Here is a 14,680-nt window from a genome sequence, read left to right on the forward strand (position 1 = left end):
CTGTTTTATTTTCTGTTTGTGGTTGTGTTGTGGGTGGGTAGCCTTTACCATGGCATGCACTTTTTAGGGATTTTCTTTTTTAATTTGTCCGTGGCATGCTCACTAGGACGTGTTCTTACGACCACTATGCACCTTCATTTTACCTGCTTGATGGCCCTGTTTAGGCATTGGTTAGACAATGGTGCCTTACTCATTATCTCAGTATTGACTACCTTAGTTTTCTTACATGGAATTGCTTGGGTAATCAATATGATAAAATCAAAGGATATGATATAAAGGCATAACAACACTTTCATCTTGTATTAAAATGACTTCACTTCCACCATGAAAATCAAAAGGTGGACACATAAAAATGAACATTCACTTCTATTAGTATGTTTTGGGCACTGTGTCGCCTCTCTAAATAGTACTTTAAGAACCTCACAATAGTGCCTGGTAAATATTAATGGGGCGAATATTATAATAATGGACTCCTTAGTATATCCCACCTTCAAAAGTTCATTAGATGAATCTTATCTAAAGAGCTGGATATCAAATATAAGAATTATTTTACAAGTAGGTGACTAATAAAGACATGTCGGAGGGAGACAATAGGCTTGCCCTGGACTCTTGACAGCCATCTTTCCTGTATGCTAAAGTTGTCACCTCAAATAAGAACTGGTAAGGTACAAGGTTTCTTTTGTTGTTAAAGTCACTTATTTTGTTTGAAAGAGTAAATAAACACCTTTAGTTTGTCAGTTTATATTTGTCACCTCATCTTCTGCAGATAAATGTGATTGCTCGGATTTAAATCAAAGCTCATATCCATAGATTTTCTGACAACATGCCCCAGGCAAATTCCAAATGCCACTCAACACTTCATACACACAGGAACTTCTGGGTCAAAACAAAAACTTAAAAAAAAAAAAAGAAAAGGAAAATGGGTTCATGCAAAGCCATACAGGGGCAGGAGGAAGACCAAAGAGCCTCTTCCTGTAGTCAGTATGCCCACACAGGGACACAAGGCTTGAGTAACAGCTGCACGAGCTGGGAGCACCCCAGCAAAAAAAAGGAGAGCAATCAAAAGTAAAACAAACCATAATAAACAGGCCATCGTGGTAAAACAAGATAAGTAGAACAATAGAAAAATTATCACATCAATCCAAAGACATCCAATATCTCATATCAGGACAGTAAGAGGATGAGGGCCATGGTTCCCACACTATTTCAAAACAGTCTACACTGTCTTCTCTCATAGCTGAGTTTTTTTCCAACAGGGCAATGGAATTCCCCCTAGTTATCACAAGCTCAGAATGTTTCCATTTGGACACTACGTGGATAGGACCGCCTGCAGTACATAATTAGAAAGCTTAAAATGCCTAAAAGGAATTCAAAAGGCCTTATCCCTCAGTAGACAGAAAGATGGGGTGAATAAGCAGGAGAAGTTGGTGAGCTCCCAACAACCCAGTTTCAAAAACAGTGCACTACAGGGTAACTTCACCAAGTGTGATGCATATTTTCTATTTAAGCACAGCCCCAAAAACAATAAGGAGAAGAGGAAGAGAACATCGTGTGTAGTCAGGAGGGAGATTCTGTGTGGACATTCCAGTGTGTGTATATATATATATACATAGCCTTAGACTCCACCATCGTAGGACAGACAGCCATTCCTCCAGGGTCTAGAAAATGTAGATAAGAGAAAACTTGGCCAAGTTGAAAAGACATGAACTCTGGGGGGATGGTAGTGTTCTACAAATGCCTCCATAGATAGAAGCATTTTATTGGTCAGGAAGACACCAGAGTGGTCAAGCGTTGGGCCACCCATCAAGAGAAATTTGAATAAAGGAAGACCAGGAGAAAAGCAGGGATTGATAAGCAAAGGAGCCAAAGGAGTGACAGCTGCAATTTAGTAAGAGGTGCAACCTTTAGTAGCAAAGGCTGTAGTGAAAGCTGCAAATACTGTATATGCAAGTTCCCACTTCAACTTGATTTAGCTCAGGCTGGATTTCAACTTGAGACACAAACCTGATATTGTTTGAAAGCAAAACTGAGTTAGAGCCTTTAGAAATAAGGCTATATTAGATGAGTCCCTCCCTGCAAGGATGTATGAGCTACCTCTGTTCCTCATCCACGCCCAGCGAAATGATTTGTGATGGAAACAAATAAATCTCACCAAAATTACCATTTCCTGTTAATCCTGCCTCCATAAAAATGAAATAAAATCATACCTTTTATATTTCCATCCACAGACCATACGTGGCCTTATTGTTTTGGTGAGGCTGTCCGCACTATTAGAGCACTGATAGGATGGGAAGGAGGCAGGTAGGGACTCTGAGCTGATTGGGACTTCATAATTTTGCCGCGGGTGTCAAGTTCAGCTCCACTGAGCTACTGGCACTTGTTTTTTGGCATTTTAGACGTTGTGATTAACTTTGATTGCAGTGTTTAAAGGGTTAATGGCAGACATTGGCATGATCAGCAATGTCTGGCATTAGCCACAGGTTTTAAGGGGTTAAGGTCAAAACAGGCTAAGGCGTGAAGGGGATAATACTTACTACAGCTGCTTGGGTCAGGTTTCCTTGTCGAATGTACTCAATGGCCGCCTCCACAGATGTCAGGCAATAACCCAGTTCATCCTTGGCTGTGCTGCAGAATCTGAAATTCTTGATATAACTCAAGTTTGCCATCCTTTAAAAAGATAAAAAAGAATATAGATATAGATAGATATAGATAGATATAGATAGATATAGATAGATATAGATAGATATAGATAGATATAGATAGATATAGATAGATATAGATAGATAGATATAGATAGATAGAGATAGATAGAGATAGATAGAGATAGATAGAGATAGATAGAGATAGATAGAGATATAGATAGATATAGATAGATATAGATAGATATAGATATAGATATAGATATAGATATAGATAGATATAGATATAGATAGATAGATATAGATAGATATAGATATAGAGAGAGAGAGAGAGAGAGAGAGAGAGAGAGAGAGAGAGAGAGAGAGAGAGAGAGAGAGAGATAGATATACACATACACACACTATATCTCCTTTTAAAATTTCAAGGTGTTTTCCATTTTAGAAAACTAATTTCCCTATACCAAAATAGCAAATTCTGTGTTTATAGAGGGTCTGGATGTTTTGGAACCTCATCTCTGTTTCAGAATGGAGACCAGTTACAAAGATTCTCTCACTCTTCAGCACCTATTTTGTCCTGCATTAGGCTATGTTCAGAATGCATAATGTACGTGCGTAATTCCACAGGAATATCCCGTCCAGACATTCTGCTGCAGCAGTGTCCCATTCTTTTCAATAGAATTCTGCTGCACTGTTCACATGGCAGAATTTCTGGGGCAGCGGGAATCCTGATTCCAGTGTCCGCAAAAAAAAAACAAAAAACATTGAACCTGTTCAATTCTGCAAGGAAATGCATTGCCGTCTATGAGACAGCGCATTTCCAAGCAGTCCTAGCGCCAGCATATTCTGCCAATGCTCCGCTGTCTGTGGAATGTCTGCACAGAAATTTTACATAATTCTATTTTAAGTATCTGGGACATTTGTCATTTATCTTTACAACAGGAGGTGCTAACATAGAACTGTTATATTTAGCTTAAAAAAAAATAAAAAAGCAGGTTTCTTATAAGTTTTCAATGCCCCCCCCAAAGGATGAAAACTAGTCAATGGATACCTTACCAGTTTGGAATCTCAGTTTTTACAAGCAAGTAAAGCAGCACAGACAAAAGGTCATCGGCGCACATAGTCTCCATGTTCACTAAAAAACAAAAAGTGCAAGAACACAATGACAACACTTAGATTAGTGTCTAAACATTAGGTTTCCTTAGGGTTTACAAGCTACCAAGTGTATGGTAAAAAGTAATTCAATTATTATGATTAACTGTGATCTTAAGAAAAAAAAAGTCTTACAGTCACACTGAATGTAAAACAAACATGTTAAGAGGACAAGAAGGTCACACTGCAACTCAAAAAGACAGGTACCGAAGCAAGAAACCGTAGGCATAGGTTTGTTTTGTTATATACCACACAATGGGCATACCTTTGAACCCCCCCCCCCCCCTCCCCCTGTCGCTGGATAACCTCTTCAATGTTTTTTTTTTTTTTTAAATGTTGAAACAATAGTGGTTTATCCTTAAAGTGAAAGTGTTGCATAGATTTTTTTAGATTTTTGCTACTGATTAGAGCCAGATACTGCAACACATTCTTTTTTTCTAAACGGTATCTATTTTCTGATTGTAATATTTTTTATTTTAGTATGTTATTACGGGGCAAGTATCTTAAGCCGTTTTTAACTGCACTTTGTGATATGCCTTATGGCAAGCCATATGGACATAACCACAATAGACATCTACAGTCCCTGTTCTTTGTTAACTTGTTTGTAAGCATTAGAGAAATTAGAAAGATCATCACCAACAATTCTTAAAAAAAAAAGGTTTAAAATAAAATCAGGATTTAAACAATAGGTCATTTTCTGGTCACACCTGTCTGCAAAAAAAAAAAAAAAGATGCAATTCCCTCAACAGAGTTGCCAACTTAATGGGATATTTCAGGAAAAAAAATGTTTATATCAACTGGCTCCAGAAAGTTAAACAAATTTGTAAATCAATTCTATTAAAAAATCTTAATCCTTCCAGTAGTTATCAGCTGCTGAAGTGGAGTTCTTTTTTCTTTCTAACAGTGCTCTCTGCTGACACTTCTGCTTGTCAGGAACTGTCCGAAGCATTAGAGGTTTGCTATGGGGATTTGCTCCTACTCTGGACAGTTCTTGAGACAAGCAGAGATGTCAGCAGAGAGCACTGTTGTCACAACTCACCTTTTCTTCAGCAACTGATAACTACTGGAAGGATTAAGATTTTTATAAAAGTAATTTACACATCTGTTTAATTTTCTGGAGTCAGTTGATATATAATTTTTTTTTATTCCTGGAATACCCCTTTAATGCCAGTATGCCACCATCATCCATGAAGGTGTGTGTGGCACAGAAGATCTGCCCATTAATTAGAACCAGGTATAGCAACATGTACAGGGCAGTATTAAGTACTGCAGTGAAATGGCAACTGCACTCCAATGAGCACTTTACGTTGATCAGTGGGGGGTGAGGCCATTAATGTTAACACCTAAAAATAGCCATCGATCAGGTCTCCTATCAAACTAATTCTGTAGCACTTCCCCATTGCTCAGTATGAGGCAATGTTACAGCTCTACCACTTACCTCTCTGGCTGGGAGAATGCATTATAGTCTGCACCACTTTCTTCAGACAGAGCAGCTTTTGCTGAGGTGAAGTGCATCGGTTTAGCTGACTCAAGACTCGCTTAGCACGTGGAATGTTAATGCTGTAGGAGAAATTAAACATTAAAAGACTTATTCCCATCTTATAAAGTTATTACTAGGATAGAACATCACTTTATATTTGATGGGGGTCTGACCTCTGGGACAAACACCAATCAAGAGAACAAAGGAGCCGCATTGATGGTTTAGTGCTGCGTCTCCTTCATTGTTTTATACCTGCACAGGCTGGTGCCTAGGACTACCAATGTGCAGCGAAAAACCCAGAAAGCAGACAGAGTATCATCATTTTCAAGATTGGAGGGGGTCCCAGAGGTCTGATTCCCACACCATAAAGCAATGGCATAGCCAAGTAGTATGCCAACACTTTAGGAGATGGGAAAACCCATTTAACATGATTATATCCCTATCCATTAATACTACATTCACCAATGCAATATGAGAGAAGAGATCTAAAGTGTAAAAAGTGGTGTACACTTTTGCAAATAATTACAGCTCTGGTACATCTGAAATAAAAAACAACAACTAGATCAGGAGATCATTCCTCTCATGTCAAGTCCCTTCAGCCAGTCAGCTCCTCCTTACCTGAACTCTGTCTTAACTCCTATATCCTTCTGTTGCAGGTCTTGAAGGCTTCTTGTAATCTTGTTAAATGCAGCATCCTAGTAAATCAATCCAGACTGATAATTAGCAAGGCACAAAGCAAGCCACATTATCGTATGTTTGTCCAGCCTTACACATCTGCCAGATGGAAAGGTAAGCACATAGGACAAGGATTTATGCTGCCGTATTAACAGACATTAAAAAGGTATTTCCATTTAAAATATGAATTAAAATTTACCCCAGCTTACCTATACTCAAGTTATGCAGATCATGGAAACTGCTGCTACAGATATACACATTTGTTAAGAAAGTACAAAAGAAAGCCACTTATTGGAGGGGACATCCCTGCAATTCAATGCTTGACCTTTAAGTGCCATGAAACATAACAAGAAATTATTAGCCCAGCCAGATTATATTCCAAAAGGAAGCGCTACCAATATGCTGACAGCTGTTTTTGGGTTCTTGCTCTTTGTCAGTAAAAAGCAGGATTAAGGCTGGCTACCAGAGAGACCTTTTTTTGTTGGATATTGCACAGCTAGATTTGCCATCAAAGCAGAGACTGTTACATGGTGTTGTACTACTAAGGTAAGTGATAAACTATTCTGCTACTGCTCTATGTTTGGACATGCTGCAAAGAAAGTGTACTAAGAAAAAAGATGGAATATATACACAAAAATCCAAGACTGTCTTGCACTCTGATCCTCACTAAATGATAAATTACAGCATATCCTACTTATAGGTCATTACTTTGTGCAATGGAAAAACCCCAATACAATTCTGGTTGCTTGCAGCCACCACTAGAGATGAGCTTATGAGCTTTTTGCATACAATTGATATTTTTTATGGGTTAAAGCTATGCCATCATTTATGAACTGTGGAGAAAGGAGCTTTGCTAGCATGGCTAGCATTTGCCCACTTCCCCCGGATCACTGGGGAACTGACACCCTTTATTATTACTGAAGGGAGGCACAGGAGGCATTATTAAGGAGTAGTCTCATGGAAAGAATCTTAACACCTATCCGCAGGATAGTGGGTAAGATTTAGATTGTGGGGGGTCCAAATGCTGGGGGCCCCGCATGATCTCCTGTATGGGCTCTCTGCTCTCCTCTGGAGCGTCGAGTCATGGCCTCCGCCCAAAGTGGGAGCCGCCATACCCCTTTCATATATCTCTATAGAAGAGCAGTTCAGCTATCTTGGGCTCTCCCATAGAGCGATATGGAGGGGGCGTGGATGCCCCCACTTCGGGCGGGGGTCATAGAGAGCAGAGGGCCCATACAGGAGATCTCGGGGGCCCTAGAGCTCGGACCCCCCGGCAATCTAAAACTTATCCACTATCCTGCAGATAGGGAATATGTTTATTTCAATGAGATATCTCCTTTAATGGTGGGACTACCATTAGGGCATAATCTGTGAATGTGGTCACAGTAGGAGCATTATTAATGAGCGAGGGCACAGCTGAAGCCATTAATAGAAAGCAGGTGGCAAAGATGGGGCATCAGTAATGAGGAAGGGGCATATCTGGGGCATTCTCAGTGAGGACATTTTTACAGTTTTGCACATAATGGGCACATCACACTGTGTATAGAAATCTTTTTGGCAGCCTATACTGCAGTCTATTATGCCTGTGAGTATTACACTGACAGGAATAGCAAATCAGACTCTGCCTTAGTTAGGGCCTGATCAGCTTCCATAGCCAGGGCACCAGAAGCCATTCTGAGGCCTTCAGTTGCCATCGCTAATATGTGCAACCTGCAATCGCAGCACAGGGCGCCAAAAAAAAGCTGCAAATGACACCAACACTGTTCCCGAGCCGGTGTCATCCTCAGGATGTATGTACAATTGTGGGAAATACCCACTTAATTGTACTTACCATGTTTGCAATATCAAGAAACAAGCTGCCAGGGACATCAAAAGACTTGTTATAAGAATGATAAGTACACAAGTCTTGTTTATTAGTTAGTATCTTATTAGTTGCTTGCCTTGAAACTTATCACTCACCTCACTTGCCTCTATGGTCCCCACTTGCTTGAAGATTAAATCATAAATCCCATGGTGTACATACATCTGCAAAGAGAGAAACAGCGATAATAAGAAGTACACATCTATAAAAGACAGGCATAGGAAGGTCAAATACAGATCAAGAATAACCTCTTTACCTCTACTGCTTGCTTCATCAAATTCATCTGAGTTTCCTGCTTTGCAATTGTTCTCTGCAACATAAACGACAACCTCAGTAATGAAGAGTAATAATGCATGCAATGCAAACATATCATAAAACATGTGAATAGTCATGGAAACATTATCTTTACAATACTAAAGAGAACCTTTCATCACTTTCAAGCTGCCGTAACTACAAATTATTGGGTAGCTTTTACCCATTTCCCCAGCTTTGATTGATAGATCTATCCCTGTTTAGGTATAGAAGAGAACTGGTTACGCACTAGTGACTCATAGTTCAGGCAGAACGAAAGTGATGACAGGCTTTCTTTAAAGTAATTCTGTACTTTTAGAAGTAAGGGTTTAGCTAGTAAAGCTTATAAATTACTTAATATTAATAGGTATGCTGCTCACTATATATATTATATCTCATGACAGGGCATCTGGGACGATAACAATCGACAATCATGTAACAGATCCTCCATACAGAGGACGTTCTCAGGATCTGCCCTAACAGCATAAGATCGAACAATAAATTATTCAATAATTTGATTAGATAGATTATTTTAAGCCAATGCTTTTGGCTTAGTATCGGCATCCTAATGGCAGCAGCCTATACCCAGCCTTTTGTGTCCTTCAATAAATTATAAATAAAGAAACATTTAAAAAAAAAAAAAAAAAGTATTTCACAGGCAGGCCCTTTTCAACAAAAAAAAAAAAAAAACACATCTTTTTAGTTACTTCTTATTTTTAGATAATAAAGCAAAGCTAGTACCGTAATAACATGTAGTAATTCTTACCAAATGTGAATCTCTTAGTAAATGTTGCAGACATTTTGTATACAAAGCATTGACAGAATCCTATGAGAGAAAGAAAAAAAGTGAACATAACGTGTGTTCCAAGTGCCTTGGAGGCAGTTTACTGTAGCAGGAACCTTTATCCAGGAATTGTCTGCAAATAGAGAGAGGGGGGGAGGGGAAAAAAAAACAACAAAAAAACCCTATGCAGTTTTGCTGTTAGTTTCTCACACTCTCATTCATCTCTAGAATTTGAGCTACTTTAAGACAGCCATAGAAATTTGATAAAACACATGATCAGGCAACAGTAAAAAACTCAGCACAACTCTTCAGATAAACTACTGCAGTATTCCTGTGGGTGCAGGGCACGAGGTCACCTTCGCATCAGGAGGTATTCATAGGACAAAAACACTAAGACTTCAAGCTTCATAAACTACTTTTAAGCTTTATTAACCCCTTAAGGATCTGTGTCTCTTTATGAATTAATAACTCTGGAATGATTTTACCTATCATGCTGATTCCAAGATTGTCTTTTCGTGACATATACTACTTTATGTTAATGGTAAGTTTTCGTTGATACTTGTATCATGAAAAATTGGAAAAATTTCAATTTTTCGAACTTTCAAACTCTCTGCTTGTAAGGAAATTGACATGACAAATAAATTTTATATTGATTCACATATACAATATGTCTACTTTATGTTGGCATCATAACGTTGACATGTTATTACTTTTTGAAGACATTAGAGGGCTTCAAAGATTTTCACAAAAATTTCTAAATCTAAATTTTTCAGTTCTGAAGTGAATTTGAGAGGCCTTCGTGTTAGAAATTGCTTCTAAATGATCCCGTTATAAATTCTGCACCCCTCAAGGTAATCAAAATGACATTCAGAAAGTTTGTTTACTCTTTAGGTGTTTCACAGAAAGAGCAGCAAAGTGGAGGAGTAAACTCAAAAGTAGCCCCAATTTTTTCATTTTTACAAGGGGTAACAGGAGAAAAAGCCCCACAAAATTTGTAGCCCCATTTCTTGTGAGTATGGAAATGCCTCATATGTGGACTTAAAGTGTTCTGTGGGCAGTGCGCACAGGTCTAAGAAGGGAAGAAGCGCCATTAAGCTTTTGGAAAGAGAATTTGGCCGGAATTGAAGTCGGGGGCCATGTTTACAAAGCCCTTATGGTGCCAGAACAGCAGAACCCCCCCCCCCCAGGTGACACAATTTTGGAAACTACACCCCTCAAGGAATGTAACAAGGGGTACAGTGAGTATTTACACCTCACAGGTGTTTAGAACAGTAGGCCGTGGAGATATAAAAAAAAATAATTCGATTTTGTACACTAAAATGCTGGTGTTACCCCAAATTTCTCATTTTGGTATAATGGGAGAAATTGGGTTACAAATTTTGGAGGGCTTATTCTCCTGAGTATGGAAATACATCCACATATTGGGTAGCGTGCTGTGTGGGCGCACTACAGGGCTCAGGAGTCATAGAGCTCTGTTTGAATTTAAGGCCTATGACATCAGTAGCTGATGATTTCATACATTCAGAGCAAAATAAAAAGAAAACACCATATATGACCCCATTACAGAAAGTACCCCCCTTGAAGAATGTGTATAGGGGTGAAGTGGACATTTTGAATGCACAGGTGTTTCATATATTTATTTTCCAGGAATGGATGAAGTGCAGTTTGTGAAAATGAAAATTGCAATTTTACTGAGCAAGTACTCTCTGGGGTAGAGGTGGGGGAGGATAGTGAGACGGAGGTGCAGGACAGTCAGGCAGTTAGCTGGGTTACAGATAGAAAACGGGGTAGAGGGGAAAGTGTCATAGAGGCTAGTCCTGATCTTGCACACCCCAACAAGTTTGCCCGGTTGGCAGTTGAGGGGGATGTCATTTCAGAGCTAGCGGTACTGCAGCAGGACTCTTCCTCTGACCGCTGGGGGGGTCTGCTCAAGTAAGGAGGAGTGTTGGCTGGCCAGACAGGTACTGTAGTGGGGGACTCAATTATTAGGGGGACAGACAGGGCGATCTGTCACAAAGACCCGGATCGCCGAACAGTGTGTTGTCTTCCTGGCGCTCGAGTTCGGAACATCGCTGATCGGGTTGACAGGTTGCTGGGTGGGGCTGGAGAGGACCCAGCAGTCATGGTACATATTGGCACCAATGACAAAGTAAGAGGTAGGTGGAGTGTCCTTAAAAATGATTTCCGGGACTTAGGCCACAAGCTTAAGGCAAGGACCTCCGAGGTAGTATTTTCTGAAATATTACCAGTACCACGAGCCAAACCAGAGAGGCAAACAAGTGGCTCAGAAGCTGGTGTAGGAAGGAGGGGTTTGGGCTCATGGAGAACTGGGCCGACTTCGCTGCCTGATACTGGCTCTACTGTAGGGATGGGCTGAACCTCAATGGGGAGGGTGTAGCTGTGCTTGGGGAGAAGATGGCTAGAAGGGTGGAGGAGTGTCTAAACTAGGGACGGGGGGGGGGGGGAGAACCTACAACATAGAGGGGGAAGATAGTGTAGATAGAGAGGGGGGACTTCTTAATGTACCTGGGGGTGGAGCGGAGGGAGGGGTTAGAATAGTTAATAGGGATAGGCATCATAGGAAAAAAAAACATACACCATTGAAGTGCATGTTAACTAATGTCAGAAGTCAGACCAATAAAACTGACAAACTGGAGTTGAAAATTTCTGAGGAGGATTATGACATAGTGGGTATAACAAAGACTTGGTTGGACAATAGCTGTGACTGGGTGGTCCACATACAGGGTTATAGTCCATTCAGGAAGGATCGGACAAAACGGAAAGGGGGGAGGAGTTTGTCTTAATGTAAAGTCCAGTCTGAAGGCCGCACTGTGGGAGGATATACGGGAGGGAAATGATAATGTGGAGTCACTCTGGGTAGAAATATATGGAGATAAAAATAAAAACATTCTGATAGGGGTTTGCTATAAGCCACCAAACATAATGGAAGAGACAGAAGATCAATTGTTGAGGCAAATAAACAAGGCAGCAAATCAAAATGATGTGATAATAATGGGGGACTTTAATTATCCTGATATAAACTGGGAGACTAAGACCTGTGAATCTCATAAACGAAACAGGTTTCTGACTATAGCTAAAGACAATTATCTGTCCCAAATGGTGCAGGGCCGACCAGAGGGGGTGCCCTACTAGACTTAATATTAACCAACGTACCTGAGAGAGTAATTAATGTGCAAGTAGAAGGACACCTAGGAAATAGTGATCATAATATAATACATTATAAATTGTTCTTCAATAAGGGAATCTCTCGAGGGGCCACAAAAACAATGAACTTTAGGAAGGCAAAGTTCGATCAACTCAGAGAAGCCCTTAACAATATAAAATGGCATAATGTCCTCAAAAACAAGAATACTGACACTAGATGGGAGACTTTTAAAAATATCTTAAATTCTCACTGTAAGATGAATATACCTTATGGAAAATAAAAGGGTCAGAAATAAAAGAAAACCAATATGGATGAATAAAAATGTTAAGGGGGCAATAAACAACAAAAATAAAGCATTTAAACTACTAAAACATGACAACAGTGAAGAAGCATTAAAAAGTTATAGAGAAAAATTTTAAATATGTAAAATAAAAAAATAAAAAGATAAAAGCTGCAAAAATAGAGACAGAAAGACTCATTGCCAAAGAAAGTAAAACTAACCCCAAAATGTTCTTTAACTATATAAATAGCAAAAAGGTCAAAAATGAAAAGTGTTGGCCCTTTAAAAAATGATGATGATGAAGAAATTATAAACGGGGATCAGGAAAAAGCAAATATATTAAACAAATTCTTCTCCACTGTATTCAGAGGAAAATGAAATGCCGGGGGAAATACAGCGAGATAAGGTAAACTCCCCAGTACAGGTCACCTGTCTAACCCAGGAAGAAGTACAGTGCCGCCTACAAAAAAATAAATCAAAATAGACAAATCACCTGGTCCAGATGGCATTCACCCCCGTGTTCTAAGGGAATTAAGTAAGTAATGTGATATACAAACCCCTATTTGTAATATTCAGGGACTCTATAGTGACAGGGACTGTTCCCCCGGACTGGCGCATGGCAAATGTGGTACCAATATTTAAAAAGGGGTCAAAAGGTGACCCCAGGAATTATAGACCTGTTAGTTTAAACTCCGTTGTATGTAAATTGTTTGAGGGTTTTCTAAGAGATGCTATTTTGGAATATCTTGATAAAAATAAATGTATGACTCCATATCAGCATGGCTTTATGAGGGATCGGTCCTGTCAAACTAACCTGATCAGCTTTAATGAGGAGGTGAGCTCCAGACTGGACCTGGGGCAATCGTTGGATGTCGTATATCTGGATTTTTCCAAAGCATTTGATACAGTTCCACATAAAAGGTTGGTGCATAAAATGAGAGGGATTGGGCTGGGGAGAATGTGTGTAAGTGGGTATGTAACTGGCTCAGTGATAGGAAACAGAGAGTGGTTATTAATGGTACTTATTCTGATTGGGTGACTGTTACTAGTGGGGTTCCACAGGGGTCAGTCTTGGGTCCTGTTCTATTTAATATATTTATTAATGACCTTGTAGAGGGGTTGAATAGTAAAGTAGCAATCTTTGCAGAGGATACTAAACTCTGTAAAGCTGTAAACACTATAGAGGACAGTGCACTGTTACAAATGGATCTGGATAGGTTGGAAGTTTGGGCTGGGAAGTGGGCAGATGAGGTTCAACACTGATAAATGTAAGGTAATGCACATGGGGAAGAAAAATCCAGGCTGGGATTATGTATTAAATGGGAGAACACTTGGGACGACTGACATGGAAAAGGACTTGGGAGTCTTAGTTAACAGTAAATTTAGCTGTAGAGACCAGTGTTGGGCAGCTGCTGCCAAGGCAAATAAAATCATGGGGTGCATCAATAGGGGCATAGATGCCCATGACAAGGAAATAATTCTACCACTGTAAAAATCACTAGTCAGACCACACATGGAATACTGTGTACAGTTCTGGGCACCAGTGTACAAGAAAGATATAGTGGAGATGGAGAGGGTTCAAAGCACAGACGTGTTTTTTTTTTTTTTTTACTGTAAGAGCAGTGAGACTATGAAACTCTCTGCCAGAGGAGGTGGTCATGGTGAACTCTGTAAGAGGGGCTGGATGCATTTTTGGAGAATAATAACATCACTGGTTATGTTTACTAGATTTATAGGGACAGAACGTTGATACAGGGATTTATTATGACTGCCATATTTGGAATCAGGAAGGACTTTTCATCTCTAGTATGAGGGTTTTTTGCCTTCGTCTGGATCAACTCAACTCAGTAGGGACTTAATAGGGGTAAAGGTTGAACTTTATGGACTCTGGTCATTTTTCAACCTTCTGAACTATGTTACTACTAATATGCCAATTATGTACCCAGAATGATGACCCAGAGCATTGCCAAAAGTGAAACTTGTGCCCGACCCAGATCCTATGCTCTGTTTCATCATTCCGGGAATTTTGTGTGTTTGGCCCTCCATAAACTGTTGCCTGCAAATGCACAGTGCTGAGGGGGGGGGGGGGGGGGGGTAGGGAGCACTGTGTGCAACTTGAAAACTCCCAATGCTAGTGACTCGTGACCCATTACCTATTTTTGGAAAATATACCCCAAGAGGTGTTATCAGAAGTATTATGTGATGGGGTTTTTGGGTTTAAAATTGGGAAAACAATGTGCTGTGGACAGGTACATTGGGGTCAAATAAAGGGAAATAAAATGGGGTAAGAGGATTATAAATATAGTACTTCATGGAGGTGTGGTACTTCCTGAAGAAATTATTAATGCAGAGGCT

The 14,680-nt window shown here is 39.8% G+C and overlaps 1 protein-coding gene across 7 annotated transcripts in view; it reads right to left on the minus strand.

Moving 5' to 3' along the window:
• Positions 1-14,680, minus strand: part of ANKRD27 (ankyrin repeat domain 27) — a 131,914-nt gene that overhangs the window by 70,050 nt on the left and 47,184 nt on the right. For all 7 annotated transcript variants that reach the window (XM_056525725.1, XM_056525729.1, XM_056525731.1 and 4 more), the window contains 7 exons: positions 8,862-8,921; positions 8,061-8,114; positions 7,903-7,968; positions 5,887-5,963; positions 5,227-5,348; positions 3,693-3,771; positions 2,535-2,667 (listed from right to left, as the gene is read on the minus strand). In XM_056525725.1, the coding sequence (XP_056381700.1) occupies positions 2,535-2,667; positions 3,693-3,771; positions 5,227-5,348; positions 5,887-5,963; positions 7,903-7,968; positions 8,061-8,114; positions 8,862-8,921 (591 nt within the window). The remainder of the gene's footprint in view (positions 1-2,534; positions 2,668-3,692; positions 3,772-5,226; positions 5,349-5,886; positions 5,964-7,902; positions 7,969-8,060; positions 8,115-8,861; positions 8,922-14,680) is intronic.

This window comes from Hyla sarda, chromosome 6 (assembly GCF_029499605.1).
Source record: "Hyla sarda isolate aHylSar1 chromosome 6, aHylSar1.hap1, whole genome shotgun sequence".
In the NCBI taxonomy this organism is placed as follows: Eukaryota; Metazoa; Chordata; class Amphibia; order Anura; family Hylidae; genus Hyla; species Hyla sarda.